This window comes from Xiphophorus maculatus, chromosome 5 (genome assembly GCF_002775205.1).
Source record: "Xiphophorus maculatus strain JP 163 A chromosome 5, X_maculatus-5.0-male, whole genome shotgun sequence".
Classification (NCBI taxonomy): Eukaryota; Metazoa; Chordata; class Actinopteri; order Cyprinodontiformes; family Poeciliidae; genus Xiphophorus; species Xiphophorus maculatus.
Genome location: NC_036447.1, coordinates 28,232,605 through 28,250,039, shown reverse-complemented (window position 1 = coordinate 28,250,039; position 17,435 = coordinate 28,232,605). Strand labels below are relative to the sequence as shown.

At 37.7% G+C, this 17,435-nt stretch overlaps 1 protein-coding gene across 2 annotated transcripts; it reads right to left on the bottom strand.

Moving 5' to 3' along the window:
- Window positions 1-433: 433 nt before the first annotated feature.
- LOC102230229 (ADP-ribosylation factor-binding protein GGA3-like) lies at window positions 434-16,531 on the bottom strand. Of its 2 annotated transcripts, none has more exons than XM_023333094.1 (16): window positions 16,352-16,531; window positions 13,379-13,463; window positions 12,934-13,009; window positions 11,973-12,071; window positions 11,224-11,347; window positions 10,993-11,093; window positions 10,836-10,916; window positions 10,625-10,762; window positions 9,339-9,522; window positions 9,052-9,222; window positions 8,897-8,964; window positions 8,689-8,801; window positions 4,609-4,757; window positions 4,141-4,310; window positions 3,421-3,531; window positions 434-1,800 (listed from the first exon to the last, which is right to left on the bottom strand). In XM_023333094.1, the coding sequence occupies exons 1-16, from the start codon at window positions 16,392-16,394 to the stop codon at window positions 1,687-1,689; spliced, it is 1,827 nt and encodes a 608-aa protein (XP_023188862.1). In that variant the 5' UTR covers window positions 16,395-16,531; the 3' UTR covers window positions 434-1,686. The 2 variants fall into 2 exon arrangements, with proteins under 2 accessions (XP_023188862.1, XP_014329705.1); XM_014474219.2 differs by having other exon boundaries at window positions 437-1,800; window positions 9,312-9,522; window positions 16,352-16,529.
- Between the last annotated feature and the right edge of the window lie 904 nt (window positions 16,532-17,435).

Below are 17,435 nucleotides of genomic sequence, written 5' to 3'. Positions count from 1 at the left end.
TAACCTAGTATTAGTGTAACAACTCTAAAAATAATTTAGAAATTGTTTTTCCATGTGTAATAGCATTTAGCTTATTATTTAATGTTATTTTATATATCTTTAAATATATATAAAATTATACCAGCGTGGTACTCTAGAAGCCCTAGAAGCTGCTTAACTTGCATATGCCCTGGGCCGGCACTGACAATGAGGGTTGACTTTACTTGACTTTGTAATGTACAAATCTAAGAGAATTTATTCCATATTTTCTTATCTCTTGAAGGTTTTCTTTTCAGTGTTGATGTCAAGGTCAATTTATTTATAAAGCACTATTTATACAGCAAAAGTGCTGCACAATACTTTTGAAATACTGTGCAATATTCTTGTATGCAATATACACCTTGAAATGGTCAAATGATTCAATAAAATGAGACTAATATCAGAGATTTTGGATGAAAAAATTAAAAAGGGAAACTTTATATCAATAAAGAATCAATTTGCAAATTTTGTTACAATATCAGACTACATTGGACAAAAAAAAAATTCAATAATAAAACAACTGATGGCCTATTATGCATTTATTAATAATCTAAAGTTTATAGAAGAAAAACAATGCACTGAGCTTTAGATTTGTAAAACCACTGCCCTTTCATTGGCAAATTTCAGCTTCACCACACACGTGATTGCCAATAAGATAATACTACGGTGATGACAGCAACAGTGTTGTGGTTTGGCTGCAAATATTTTAAGCAGTAAAAAAAAAAGGAAATAAAGGAAATGAGTTTACACACCAGTTCTGACACACTTACAGAATTTCACAGTTTTACCTCATTTTCTTTTTTTTCTTCAGATTTTTCTTAACTCTTAATTTCTTAAATTTTATACGGTTTTACGGAACAAATGATAAGAAAGTAACATACTTTCCCACCATTATGAAACACCAGAATTTCTCAGTAAATTCACTTTTTGTATAGTAGGGACATGAAAAAGTTTTAATGTGCACATCTATAACCAGTGACTTGGATGTATACCATATTAAAAGAATAGGTCAAAACATGAAGCAACAGCCACAGCAGTAGCAGAAGAATTCACAGCTGGATAAAAAAGCCCATAGAGCTCATAAGAACAACAATTAAGGCATTTCTAAATTTTAAAACAGCTTAAACAGTTTCTATTATTGCCTAATAAATATTGATGGTTGAATTTTATTCCAGACTTGTTTACAAAGAGGTCTAATGTTCATCAAGCAGTAATTTAAACAAGGCGCAGACATTCATAAGGCTAATAAAACACCATGTGGGTGAGGTTTTGCCGCAGCCTGTGAACTGAGATGCGCCATCTTGTGGTCTGTGGGCTGCATTCCAGATGAGCTACAGATAATTTGTTTTGATTTATATCAATCTAATAAAAATCTAAAATCCCTACAAGACAGGTGAATAGGAAGCCAGATTGAATTCAACAGAGCGTTTTTGTGCTTTCAACATAACAAAAAGCAGTGACTGTACCTTTAACACCTGAGAACTGAAGCACTAAACAGTTGAAAATTCATCGCTGCTGCATTACTGTATTTCACATGAACCTCACCCTCACTTTAGTGGCCTTGTTCTTTTCCCAGTTAGTTCATTTTGCTCCCTTTGCCTACATTGTTTGCATTTTAGCTCCAGCAGAGTGAGATTCTTGAGTTTGCATAGTTTGTTTTTTTTATTTCTATTTTTGTCCAGTCAAAACTGTCCAGTCGGGAAAGGTCTCAATTTCTCCTGCTTCGACGAGCCGCCGGTCACCGTGCGTCAGGGTCAGCTTGTAGCGTAGCCGAACTTTACGCTGAAAGAATAGAAAAAAGAATTTAATAAAAACAAATAGATGTGTTATTGTAGGGTCTAAATACGTATTAGAGACAATTAAACAAATACAGGAAAGACAAGAGAGTTAGATTCTTTGTTTCTCGCGAGGAGAGCAGACAGAGATGTGTTTACAGTTACAAATCTCCGACCGCTCTGCAACACATCTGTCTGTTCCTCTCTTTTATTGATCTTTAGGAACCCTGCCACAAGGGGCGCTGCAACTCTAAAAGGGTGGAGTCAAAGCATTCATCACATGGTTGCAGCGCTAAATAACATTCACTTCTAGACACATGTTATCTATACTCTAGATCCCTTTTGCTTCCAAGAACGGCGTTGAATAAGACACGTTGCATAGCTTCAAAGCAACGGCTTTGTATCACAAAGAAGCACAGAGCAGAGTTTATTGTCAGGCATGTAAAACTCTGCTGGGAGCAATTAACACCTCTGTCTTGTAGGAAGTCCTGCAGGGCAACAGCTGCTGAGAGTAGCTGTCACCCCTATTTCCCAGGGAAGTCTCAGGATAGAATCAAAGTTATTTAACACACAGAAACATTATCTAAATGTAACTACAAGGCTACATGATACAACAAATATTTGATAATTACTAATACAATTTACCTAACATTTATAATTATATAAATTCACACACAAGAAAAATATTGGTTGTAAAGTGACAAAACTTAATTTTTCTCCATATTACAGGATTTTATGAGATATAAATCATTCAAACCCGTTGCAAAATTTGCTTAATGGAAATACACCCATTTCAAAAAACAAATCACGTTTTTCAATGAAAAGGTTTTTGCATTAGGATGAGTTTTTTGGCTGTATCAAAATGAGTGTATTTAAAAAAAAAAACTGCAATGAAAACATTTTTTTCGCATTCCACGAGTCATGCTACCAACAACCAGATGCGACTACTGGAGGAAAAGACAAAAAAGACGACAGAAAGTGTTAGGAAGAGGATGGCGCGCCGTGTTTTCTTTTCTTTTATTTGACTTATCGCGTGAACAAACTTATTCACGTGTGAGTTTAATTGCATTTGTCAATTAATGAAAACAGATTGTCCACAAAGTTTTGGGCACACTTGGATTGGAAATGCAGCTATACTTTTGATTCAACTCAAACATCCAGGCTTCTTGGGTGCAAATCAACCATTTCCCCACTGAGTGGCAAAAAAGGTTATTTCTGCTCTTCTAATTCATTTGCATCCTTTTGCTAAAGCTATAATTTGTAGACAGGGTACATAAAAACCCCCAAAACATAATATGTATACAAAACATGGAACATTAAAAAGCCTAAAATGTAACTTTAGAAAATTGGTGCTATACTGTAATGACATTACAGAGAGCGGACATTTCTCCAAAACTGACTGGTCAGAAAAGCTGGCAAGGACCTGAAAGGAACACAGAAGACATGCCACAGGAATATTACGACAATCTGTCATATTCTCTGAATCTCTCTCCAAAAAAAAAAAAAAAAAAAAATCCAGAAGACTGAGAGGGTAGTAAAAATAAGCATTAAATTCTAATTTGTATACCAAGTGTTTGTATACTTTGGGTGAGCACAAACAGAAACAAACAGACTCCTTTCTACTCACACTTTCAGGATTGGCTAACAGCAGGACTTGTGAGACTGCAGGTGGAGGCAGCAGAGGGTTGTAAGGAGGAAGCCGAGTCTGGGAGGCCGGCTGAAGCTTCACCAGCATGCTCTGAAGTAAGAGTTAATGTCACAATCAGCAATGTTCTCAGTTCAGGAATAAAGATTAGAATATGGATGACCAAAAAGAAGGAGGACAAAGAAAAATATTCTAGGCAGTTTTAAGACTTTTGCTGCATTTATTTATTTATCCAATCCTTGTACCAGTGGAGTATATTGTGCAGTGTGTGCTTAAAAAACCTGAATTTGGGCAATTGTAAGACAAAAGACACCATAATAAGAAAGTTGAAACATTTTCAACATTTGTTGCTGTCACGGAAAACTTTCACGTTTCGCTGTTGTGTCAAACGCTGCGGTGAATTAGGTCACCCTCCGCGAGACAGAGAGAGGCTTTAAGATCAAAACAGGTAGTTTGATTAATCTGCGTTATGTAATATTAACACAATGCATTTTTCATATTAATCAGATTAATTGACAACCCTAATTTATACTCACCTAAACTAACTGAACATACATGGTAAGACAAGGAACTATGTCAGAGCAGATTTAAAGACTCAACAACGAAGTAATGTATTAACTCATTGAGAACTACAAGAATTTAAGCTGATAGACCCCATCGCCATTTTGGATTTAACAGTGTGACCCGTTTTATTTTTTTTACCATAGGGACAGCGACTTGAAACACGAAATCCTTCACGTCGAGTGCAGATGTGTTCACTGCAGACATGATGGCCACCGCCACACCTGGATGACCTGTCGGACAGTCTTTGGCAAAATGGAGGGACACGTGGATCCCAGCCGTGTTGTACAACGTGACTGGCTCCAGTTGACCTACAACACATAAAAAATAAAAAATAATTTAAAAAAACAGATGAAAAAAATTCTAAAATACAAAAACTGAACTTGTAAATTACTGAAGTCACTAGGCAAATATTGTACTGGCAAAAGAAATTAATTCTGGTGTTTTTTACAATCTTTTTACAATTTGGATTTTGTAAACAATAGAGCAATCTGCGCCGCTTCGCTTTGTATTCAGGAGGAAGATAAGATCATTTACACGTTTAAACCCTAAACTCTTCGGAGAGTTTTAGTTCTTAGCTGCAAACTGTGTAAACCGGAGGAGACGTACTGAATCTGATAGTTTCTAAAGGAACAAAGATGTCCTTCAGCGATGGAGATGGATGGCGGCTCTCCTGCAGTATGAGCGGTGATCCAAAGTCTTTATTTGGTTGCTTATGCGATCTCGATCCAGGGAGCTGCTTAGTCGGGGAGTTTGACCTGATAGCACAAAAGGTAACAGTAAAAATCAAAGCAGAGCATGTGATATTGCGAGTGGAATTACTCATTTTGTTCATACAGTATACACTTTTGTTTTTGCATGCTATTTGTTAACTAATTCTATGGTCATTTTTAAACATGAATGTTATAAAACTAGAAATGAGACATTTGAAAATGTTCTGCAACCAGTCTTTGTGAGTTTGAGTTATTTTGCAAAGCAAAAATGGGTTTAAGAATAAGTCAGTTTCCAAATGTGCAAAGCTGGTAGAGACATAAGCCAAAAGATGCGCAACTGTAACAGCAGTGCAAAGATGTTCCACAGAGGGATGATTCAGTGGGACTAAATACAAATCCATGAAACACATATTATTATTTTAAATATTTATAAACCATCAATCAATCAAATTTTATTTGTATAGCACATTTCAGCAGCAAGGCATTTCAAAGTGCTTTATATCATAACAAACACAAAGTCATGCAACATAGAATCAACAATAAAAACATTACATTAAGTCAAGTGCCATCTTTAAATTCGTAATTGATTACGTTTCAAATAAACTCTATAAAAGGTGGGTTTTTAGTCAAGATTTAAAGGCACTCAGTTTTTCAGCTGTTTTACAGTTTTCTGGAAGTTTGTTCCAGATTTGTGGTGCATAGATGCTGAAAGCTGCTTCTCCTCGTTTGGTTCTGGTTCTGGGGATGCAGAGCAGAACCAGAACCGGAAGACCTGAGAGGTCTGGAAGGTTGATACAACAACAGCAGATCTTTAATGTATTGTGGTGCTAAGCCATTCAGTGATTTATAAACTAACAACAGTATTTTAAAGTCTATTCTCTGAGCTACAGGGAGCCAGTGGAGGGACTTTAAAACTGGTGTTATGTGCTCTATCTTCCTGGTTTTAGTCAGAACGCCAGCGCAGCATTCTGGATCAGCTGAAGCTGTTTGATTGATTTGTTGGACAGACCTGTGAAGACGCTGTTGCAATAATCAATACGACTGAAGATGAACGCATGAATAAGTTTCTCTAGATCTGGCTGAGACATTAGTCCTTTAATCCTGGAAATGTTCTTCAGGTGATAGAAGGCCGACTTTGTAACTGTCTTTCTGTGGCTCTGGAGGTTCAGCTCAGAGTCCATCACTACTCCCAGGTTTTAGGCCTGATCGCTGGTTTTTAGTTGTAATAACTGAAGCTGTGCGTTGACTCTAGATCGTTCCTCTTTAGGTCCAAAAATAATAACTTCAGTTTTGTTTCTGTTCAACTGGAGAAAGTTTTGGCACATCCACACATTTATCTGTTCTAAGCATCTGTTCAGTGATTGGATGGGGTCAAAGGTCACCTGGTGACATCGTAATGTAGAGCTGTGTGTCATCTGCATAGTTATGGTAGCTAATATTATTTCCTGTTATAACCTGAGCTAGTGGGAGCATATAAATATTGATTAAGAGGGGTCCTAGGATTGAACCTTGGGGTATCCCACATGTGACCGTTGACCTCTTTGATAAGAAGAGGTCAATTGAAACAAAGAAATCCATGTTCTTTATGCAAGATTCAAACCAGTTAAGCACTGGACCGGAGAGTCCGACCCAACTCTCCAGTCGATTCAGTAATATGTCATGGTCAACAGTGTCAAAAGCTGCACTGAGGTCCAACAGAACCAGCACTGTGGTTCTCCAACAGTCTGTATTTATATGGATGTCATTGAACACTTTTACGAGGGCGGTCTCTGTGCTGTGGTGAGCACGAAAACCAGACTGGAAGGAGTCAAAGAGGTTGGTTATCGTTAGGAATCTATTTAATTGTTTACACAGAGTTTTTTCAATAACTTTGCTGATGAATGGGAGGTTGGAGATCGGCCTGTAATTCTGCAGTAGTTATTTGTCCAGATTGTTCTTTTTATCAGTGGTTTGATTACTACTGTTTTCAAAGCCTGGGGGAAAACGCCTGATGAGAGCAATGAGTTTACTATTTGGATCAGATCAGTAGCAATAACAAGCAGGACTTTCTTAAAGAAATGTGTGGGTAAAACATCCAGACAGCAGGAACTGGAGCTTAGTTGACTTATAATTTCTCCTAGGGTTTTATGATTAAGGAGTTGAAATTGTGTCATTTTTCCTGTATTTGTTTTGTTTGGCCACAGCATTGGTACTGACTTTATAGTGAATGTACAGATTAATCCTCTGATTTTTTTGCATTTTCTCTGAAAAGAAGCTGGAAAACTTGTTGCAGGCCGCATTAGATTGAAATTCAGGTGGTAACGTCATAAGAGGGTTTGTGAGCCTGTCAACTGTTGCAAATAAAGTTTGAACATTGTTAATGTTTTTGTTTATGACATCTATAAAGAAAGCCTTTCTTTATAGATGTTATAATAAACGTGAAGTTGAGTTTTACGCCATTTTCGTTCGGCCCTACGACAGAGTTGTCTTGCAGATTGAACTGTTTGTGCATTTCTCCATAGAGATTTCTTCTTACCAGACACAACCTTTAATGGGGGCAATGCAATCAATGATATCTGAAACTTTAGACTGAAAATCATCTACCAACCTATCTACATCATTACAACTATAGAACTATTCCTTCCACTTCACATTTATTAGATATTCTGTCTTTATCCATCACTACAAAATGTGAAAGGTTCAAGATGTGTGAATAACTGCCCATGGGACTACAACAAAAGCATTTTATTTCTATTTATACTTGGCTGTTTAAAGCTGATGTTTAAAGCAACCTTTATTTAGAAACTGACAACTCATTGGTTTATGAAGTGGAACAAATGTCTGGTAAGGAGAGATTTGAGGAACAGAGAGAAAAAGAGAGGAAAATCACAAAGCATTAGGTAGGGTTGCACAGTATCAGAAAAGAACTGGTTGCAGCACTATTGCTGGATGTTGAGATCACAATTACTCAAATTAATCAGGTGATTCATTTGTTGAGTCACCTCTGAACTGTCTCAAATTTATAGGCTCTCATTTGTGTTGTAAGATTACATAAGCTTTTAAAAGGGCACCGTTATGCATTTTACAGTGCCAGTGTATAGCACAATCAAGTAACTACGTTAACGTAAGTTGTTATAAAAATGCTTTATATATCAAACATGACTTTAAACAAATTTGACTTGGTTATTTACACTTTGAAATTGTGCCTCTGTCTCTTTTAAAGCTCCCTCTCTTTCTGAAACATCACTCCTCCATTAACCCTTTAATAACCTTTTCACCAGCATTGCACTGAAAAGCAGCTTGTATAATTGCTGCTGACTAGACTGAAGGAGCTGAGTGGGGGAGTTGTGCGGAAGGGCTGCTCTGAGAGGCGGAAGCTCAGAAACTGCAGTTCTGAGGAGGATCTGCGCCTCGAAGGCGGGGCTAGGTCCAACCAGGCCATTGGCACAGCTGCCATGAGAGATTAAAAGATTTCTCAAATGTACATAAAAGTATTAAATCAACACTCCAGGTATGTTTATGATGAGGGCATAACATTATAACATGATGTAACACTCAAAAAACTAGGTTTTACGTAATACTGCCCCTTTAAGGGTGATTAGCAGTGTTATTCTTCCACACTTACATTCTACATGTAGGCCTAAAAGTTCACTTTTGGTTCCAGAGCAACTTTGTCCACATGTCTGTTGGGATTTCTACATGGCTTATAGGAAATGCCAATTCAATTCAATTAAAAATAATTGTTATTGATCCCAAAGGGAAATTAAATGTTGTTGTAACTCATATTATCCGAGGTTCTTCTAGTAGCTGATGTAGAGGATGATGTCTGTGGGCAGGAAGGAGCTCCTTTAGTGGTCTGTATTACAGCACATTTGAAGAAGCCTCTGACTGAGGACACTCTGCTTTAGGTTGACCCTGCTTCTCTAAAAATAAAACAGGACTCCTTAGAGGTTTCTGTCAACAATGACTCCAGGTATTGTTGACAGTCTTTTCTTACCAGGTGTTCGTTCCGTCTGATGAAACATTGTTTCCATCACCTCCACGGGCTCTCAGGAAAATTTCTCTCCCTCCATTCTGATTACCATTAGTCATCTGAAAGTCTTTGTCAATCTAAAAAATAATAGCAAACACTTTTGTTATGCCATCTTATAATAATAGAAAGATATGCTTAAATCTTTATCTTTAGACTTATATTGAGATTTCACCTGCATTAGTTCCTCATAATATGACTTTGGATTCTGCTGGATTTGCTTCGTGTCTAAATCATCAAACTCTGTAATTTACACAACATGACTATAAATAAAGCATTGTCTTCCTAATCATCGATATGTTGCAATAAATGCTTCAAATGACATCTTACCAAAGTCCTGCTCTGGTGCTGGAAAAAAGCTGTCCTCCAAATGAGAGTGGAAAACAGGCGAAGAAGATACAAACTGAGGCGATGAATCAGCTTTCCTTTGGATCTGTGGAGAGTCCAGAGCTGACAGGTCGATGAGATGATAGCTCTTAATCTCTCTGCGGTTCGTCGAACCTGAACAAACATGAAAACAAAGTCTGTAGATATACAACAAAGGCAGACCCAGGAGTACCAGTAACAACAGACACCAAATCAGGTCTTACTGATGCTTTTGCTTGTCACTTCCTCACTTTTACTTCTTGATCTTCCCAAGTTACAGGTTCCTTTTGCCATCACGTCTTTGTAGGCATTCACTGCCAGGGTCAGCTCGTCATTCGCCGCCAGGATCTGCGCTAGAGCCGTGTCGTCGTCCGTCGTGTCGCTGGCCAGCCTGAACAAGCTGGGCCGCAGTCGGTCACATCGCTCATAGAGCTCCTAGTTTATCACAGAGATTTAATGTTACAGGCAGGAGAGTTATACACAGAGAGAGAGAGACAGACTGATACAGGACAGACACTGAAAGTCCTGTTATATACTAAAGAAATAACATCCGACACTGGGAAGGAAGGAAAAACAAGAGGAAGAAAGCAAAGGAGGTAGGACAAAAGAAAGGAAATAAAGAAAGGACAAATAAAAGAAAGAAAGAACAAGAAAAGGATGAAAGCAAGGAAAGGCATAACGAAACAAAGAAGGAATGAAAAAAGGAAGGAAAAAGCAAGGGATACTATGCCTGTCACAGTCAAAATATGATTCAGCAGTAAATCAATTAATCGCATGATAAATTAAAATGAGCAGAGTAATTTCCATTTGCATGATTTATTGATTTTCTCTTTTCTCACTTTCTACTAAAAACTGCATGATAAAAGTCTTCAGTTTGGTGCTTTGGTCTCAACTAACGTTTTTTTGAAAGACAATTCTGCTTACAGAAACGTCATTCTTCCTTCTATTTGTCGTTTCTGTTGTTTTGTTTATTTATTTTGGATATCTTCCAGTTTAAATGTTCATTAGACTTTAAAAGTTTATTGATCTTTGAGAATGCATTATTGTGCCATTTATTACTTAAAAATGGTCCTAAAACAATGACACTAACGTTTAACGCGACAACTACTGGGACAAATTATATCCAGCAAAATGTGTTGCTGTAACCGGCCGAAAAATCAAAATCAAAATCCCATGCTTTACCAGAAGAAGCAAAATGAACTTCCTCGGCAGACGCCTGACCCCAATCCTTCCGAATATTTATGGTCATCGGAAAAATGATCAAATCCAAAACATTCTTGAAATCACAAGACGCTGGAACAATGACAGATCACACAGGGATATCATGAGACTGAAGTGCTTTGGCTACATGTTTGTATGGAAAAAAAAACTTAAAGCTGCAGCGTGTAACTTTTGTAAACATTGTGTTCTTTTTTGTTTTTTTTTTGCCTATTTGACAGATAAACTGAATAAAATAAAAACTGAGCGTCTTCGCCTTCCCTGCCTTGCTGTTTCATCTGGATCCAGATTGAAACCTGGACCAGTTCCTCCAGCGTACCTTCACGTCGTCGCTGGGCTGTAATGACGTTCCAGTCACTATTTGCTGCTCCAGTATCTCTCTGAGCTGCTTAGTGCTGCTATCCACCTCCGCTAGAGTTGACTCGCGCTTTGCCACTTTCTCAGCCCTTTCCTGCTCCTATAAACACACACCGATAGCCATCAGTTCAGACAATCATCAAGCCAGCCAGCAGCACCACCTCACTCCTCACCTCTTTCATTGTGCTTTTAATGAGCCTGTTGGCCGTTTCCAGGTCTTCTGGACGGCCACTTTTCAATAATCTTTCTAGGAGCTGATAAAGAGCAGACATATTAGCTACATGAACATTCAAAAGGCATATACGTAACTATACATTGTCAGACGCTCACCTTGGCTTTATCCTCCTGATCAAAAACGGATTCTGTGGTTCTTTGAGGGGGAGGAGCCATGATTAGTGTGTCTGGTAGTTTCGGATCTATCTTTACGATACCTAAAATCGGAGAAAAAGTAAAGCTTACATCATTTCAAAGATAGAAACATATTTAAATGAAGTGATTTTTTTTTTTTAAAGCCAGCAATCGTAGTGCAACGATTTCCTGTGTGTTTGTGTTCTAGGTCACCTTGTTTCTTCAGCATGTTATACGCTTCCTGAATCTTTGGTTCTTCTTTGAGCCACAGGGTCCAGCCATAGAGGACCTCTGTCACTCTGTCTTTAACTTTCTGTGGAGTACAGGTGCCAAGATACTGTAGAAAGAAACAAAGTAAAATAAAGATCCAACCTGGCATCTTTTTGCAATTAGATTTGGTTTGTCAATTTCATGCAACTCCTCCAGAAAAGCCAGATTTGTGGAGTGCAGCTCCTCCCGAGTTACCATGGATCTGCCATTTTGACCTACTGTTACAGAACATCAAACCAATTTAAACACAAGTAAACTGCTGTCAATCATGCCCCTGTGCTATGATACAGCTTCTCCCAAGAGAGAAGAGCCTGTAGTGAATAGTAAAACTAGTTAGCATGGCTGTTAGCAGAGCACACCATGTTTAAAACAAGGATTACATATTTTTTTTCCGGTGCTTTAAAGGTAAACAAAATAATCTAAAGCAAAACTAGCTACTTTAATGCTCAAATGTGGTGCTAAGAACTACTTGTCTAAATCTTCAAAGCTCATAGTACCAATAAAGCAGCTCACATAAAAAGAAATGCATGCTGCTGCAGAGCTTGTATCTGATAAATTCTTAGCAAGAGAATTCTAAAAAAATATATACATATATATCAAATATCATAGGAGGCTTATCACAGAAATTAGGATTCATAATGTGAATCGCAGCTGATTTCAATACTGAAAGATAAGTCTGTGGCAAGTGGTACCTTTGGTGTTAAGATTTTAATAAGCTCATTTAGAAAGCGAAACTTGGCAGCCTCGCTGTGGAACCTCTTCCCACAGTTGTTCATGCATGCCTCCAGAACCTGGAAAACACCAAAAAAGAAGAAGACAGAAAAAAGTGAAAATGAAAGAAAAGAAACAAGAAAGAATCAGATTTTTTCCATCGCTAACTTGCGGTTAACCACCCCTTACATGTCAGATGATATGAAGCGCATGACCCTTGAGATGTTGTGGTTCATGGCAACTTACTGACCGAAGCCCTGCGTAGGCTTCACAGTGGGTCTGAATGCAGATTTAATTGCCGATGTCTCACATTTTCACGTGGTTAAATTGTGAAATTACACATTTTACTCACAAGACCACCATCCCTCCCCTACAGTTAGCACAAAGACAACTGTTCTTTAAGTGAAGTGAGCACGTCTTTTATAGTAACTTTAAAAATGTGATGTCTAAGATGGTCCACTATTTAAACGGATGAACACTATATAAGCCAAACAGGACCAGCTTGTTTAGAGATTAAAAGGGGAAGAATTTACATTTAAAGAAAATAAACAAAGGAATTTTTAAAATAGGAATTTAGCAAAGATAAATACCGTTTTTGGTATTAAAACATGCTACAAAGTATCAAAAGAAAGACATTTGGCAGATTTTGATTGAATTAAAAAAACAAATTCTAAAGGTTTGTTACTGACAGAGGCAGTTCCCCTAGAGACATAAAACACACTGCATTGTTTTTTCTGTTTTTATTTTCATTTTAACAAAAATCTGAATGTCAATAAGTATTTATACCCTTACTGATAACCTTTTTAGAAGCATTTATTGGAATTAGAGCAATCAAACTCTTTTAAACATTTGCTGAAACAATAATAAAAAATTACCATAAATCTGCCTGTGGGATGAATAATTGTAAGCCTACTAATCTGAGTAAAGAGTTTGAGTACTAACAGTGAGCGCCTGCAGAGCCTCCTTCTCCTGCGGGGACTGGACTTTATGGGCAAGAAGACGCAGAGCTATCTGAGGCCTGAAAAAAATAAATAAATAAAACATGATATCACATTGAAACAAGTCACGTAGCAACTCTGTGCTTAGAAATTGCAATATATGCAAAAGAGAAGTGGGATCTGAATTCCTAAAAGACAGGAAAGGTCTCTGAATTTGCATTGTGAGACGAGTTCCCTCTCTTTTGACAGTTGCACCACCTCTAAGTGGTGCAACAGAAACTATGGTCAAAACCTGTAAAGCAACTGTTTCCCCCATGCCTTGGTGGCGAGGAAATAACCACCAAAAGCAACTGGTCTGCCCTCAAAACTCAAGCTGGTGCCTAAAACCAGCAGAGAGGCTCTGAGGCTAGCTAAAGTTTAAAAAATGAGAGGTAAAGAAAACTGCTTACCCATCGGTCTCTTGAATGACCAGCTTGTAGAAACCTTCGATGCAGTCCCATCTGTCCTCCTGATTATGTGGATCTGTAGCCTTGTCTGATCAAATTAGACAAAATAAGTGAGTTGAATACAAAAAGACAACTACTTACTGAGCATAAAAGACAAATACAGATGCGTTTTACGACAAAATTCTTCAAGCAGCGTTCTGTCTGTTAGCGCACTCGTTTCACCGGGTGGAAAACGGATCATCATCCTGATTTAAACCAGAGAAGGTTTGTGCTAGCTTTCTTGTTTAATAATCTGATTTAGTGTAGCCGATTCTCTTGATTCTTGTAAACTTTTTCCAACATCCCTGTCAGATTATTTTATAAACATAGACGGATTAAATGTCAGTGCTTAACATCATGTACTTAATAAAGCTAACTAAAAATCCCTTAACCAAACAGAGCTTATTCAATTTTCTTAAATCAAAAACTCAGAAAAGCAGTGTTTGAGGAAGTAAAAGTGTGCACAAATAATCAGGGAGTTGTACTTTTGGAGAGAAAAAAACTAAACAAAAAGGGTGTCTAAAAAGAAACATTTTAAGTCAATTGACATGACGCCGGCTCCGCCCCCATGCGGAAGTAGAGGAGTCCTCCGACAACCACGCTGTTATTAATGGACCTCAATGCGTTACCCCAGACATGTTTTGAGTCATTTTTGCCTTATAAACTAACACTGAGGCAAAGACGGCGGGCAAGAAAATTCTGTAACTAGTCCTACGTCAGGTCTGTAAGGCTATTAGCGGGAAATAACGGAGACATCAACGCTAAAGCCCAAGAGGAAAAATGAGGGACAAAAAAGTCTGATTGGATGTAAGTGTGAACGCTGCGGGACAAAATGGGTGAGTAATGACTTAAATAATACCGGCTTGTGAAAATCTGCCTTCAGGAAAATGCTTAGAAATAAACAGTAGTATGAAACGGTGTTTAAATGCCGATATAGCAGTTAGCGCAGTCTGTTCTCATGCTGCCATAGAGCTACCGCTTTAATCTACACGCATAAAATCCAGCGTAATTACCTTCACTTATTGATCTGGAAATTATTAGATGTTTAGCATTGTTATTTTAATTTAACTGAGTTGTGTTTATTTGACGCTTAGCCGTTAGCCGTTAGCATGAAGCCTGAGCCGTTAGGAGCCCTGAGTCGTTAGCACGGAGCTATCAGTAAGTATCGTTATGACAAAAAATGCGATGTTTACTACCGGTTACCTTCGTGGTGCAGGGCTGCAGTCCATGATCGATTTCTTCCAGACTCCTTTTTATTTTGGAAATGTAATAAATTGTATTCCGCCCTCTGTATGTTCTGGGTGACGGTTGTTGGGATTGCATAAAACCTACTGACAACTTTGACCGTGATTTTCTATTATTTTCCTCAAAATCTCTCTGACTGCAGCATCGTTTCTATGATAGGTCAATATTGTCGAAGTACTGTACTTGGAACGCTGATTGGTCGGTTGCTGACAAGTGCCCTGGAATGATTGGGGGAGGATTGCTCTGCGTCAGCATGGGGGCGGAGCCGGCGTCATGTCAATTCAGCGATGTTTGTCTGCATTGGCCGATACTAAACCTCAGATATCTTTATTGGTATCAGAAAAAAATTGATCGGTGGGTAAATATTTCTAAGTATTCCTCGGGATGTTCACAAGTGTGTTTGAAATATTACGACAATATGCATGAATCTTTTTTTTTTTTTTTTTAGGCATTAGTGGAAACAATTGATTGTTTGTTTAGTCTATTGAATAGGAATAATGAACAAGAGCATTACTCTCAAAGTAAAATATGCTTTCTAACAGACTCCAGCTTTCAGAGGTTTACAGTCTTGTCTTGTACTCCCATTTAAGGAGTTCAACAGAAACTCTATCCAAAGAGAGCCATGACTCCAAACCACCCATCAAATCAATGGCATTTAAGTGAGCTTATTCACAAATAGTCTTATGTTTTGGGAGAACTTTTAATCCAGTACTGTTTACATTACAAAATTAAGGCAGAGGATGACAGTTTATACTGGGCCTGTCCACTGGAGGTTTCTTCCTGTCAAAACGCAGTTGTTCCTTTTTGGTGTTACCACAGGCTTGCTTATTATGAGGGATTGCTGCAAAGTTAACGGCTGAATCAATTAGACAATTTTTTTTACTGCTACGGTATGATAAACTAAACTTGACTGCCAAGATTCTATTAATATGTGTCCATGTTAATAGAAACTGTATGATTTGACATTTTTGTGTATGAATTAATATTCGCTCATTTTTGGTAAAGTATTACAAAAATTCCTGTTAGACGAAAATGCTCATCTAAATCTACATAATACCGTTTTGAGTGTTGGTTCGATTTAAATGAACCAAATTGAATTAAATGAACTTTAAAAAAAAATTCAATTGTTTCGCAAACTAAGTTCAGTTTCTATTTAGATATTTTAATCTGAGGACTGAATGAAGGCATCCATGAATTTCTTCACTAGATGTATTTAGTTACGGTAAATATGGTTTGTTTACTCTGTAAGCTGTGCTTACTTATGCACAAGTGCAGGAAACTACTGAAAACACGTTGAGTGGATTTCTTGTCACCAGATATTAAACTAATAACTGAATTTGTTAGAGCTCGCGCACAGTCGGGTGGGGTGTCAGCTTCGGAACAAAACCGCTGGAGCGCTTCTCGGGCACGCGCGAGACCTCAACAACTTCCTGTCGAAGCGAAAAGTTTGTACTAAGACTACTTTTTTAATAACAAATTAAACTGGTGTAAAGATAGCCAGACACGGCCGAGCATTAACCCGTACATAAAATGAGCTAGTGGGATCCCAGAGCTCAAATGCTGACGGTTAGTATGACGTTCAACAGCGGCAGTTAGTGGGAGGTAAGTGACCAGATGCAAGCTAAGAGCTCCTGCACGAGCAGCTGAAAACCACAACGTAACTCTCTCTCTCTCTCTTTATTTTTAACTTACTGAGCCACGACTCAAAGGTGTCTCGGCTGTCATCACTCGCCATGGCCGCCCAAATTCCTCCGCCGGTCGGGAGACAGCTGCTGACCTGGGAGCGTCTGTCTGAGGGTTGAAGCGGAGGTGTCAAACAGTCGCTTGTTTATGGTGACATGTGACACTCACGCACCATCAGTCACACTTCTGCCGCTGCGACCAAGTTAACTGATACACCCTCCAACAAACTCCACCCCATTTTCGATTTAGACGAAAATGCTTCATTTTAGACGAAAATGCTTCATTTTAGACGAAAATGCTCGTCTAAATCTACATAATACCTACATAATACATAAGCGTTCCTGTTGTTTAAAAAACAACAACCATATTCTTCGTAAGAAGGTTTAAACCTCAAAAAGTGTATTTGTGTATTTTCTTTAAGTCTAAACAGAAAGAAGCATATTTGACGTGAAAAATAATATGCTCCTAAACTTTCACGATGCGTAATAACAAAAACACAGTTTGCAAATTAAAGCATTTTTACTCTATATAACTTACAGATTACTGTCTCGGAATACAGCAGAAAGTTAAAAAATATATATATTGTCACCTTTCTAAAGTAATGGCAAAAATACTTTTGGCAAAAAATGACATAAGCCAATCTTTTTAGGAAGTTGACAATATAATAGAAATATTATTATACAGTAGTAATAGCAGCAATAACAGTAGTAGATATCTTTTGTGGTATGCAAACCTGAAAGTGTGACATTTGTGTTCAGCCCTATTTAATGATAGCAATAAATAACATCCACACTTTCCTAATATATGATTTTTAAAAGTCATAGAAGTAAACAGAATCCTCCAGTGTTCAATATAATATCAGTATAAATGAAGCTCTGTGGAGGACTTTTAGCAGAATATTAGTCAACAAACAACATGAAGACCAAGAAAGACCACAGGCAGGTCAGAGAGAAAGTTGTGTAGTAAAATGTTAAAACAATGAAATTTTAGTTTCACATAATCATATAACATGTCTCCAAAATGAGGTTGGAGTTGCTTTAAAATAATAAAACAAACATATTTGAAGCTTTCAAAGCATGCCATAATTTGTACA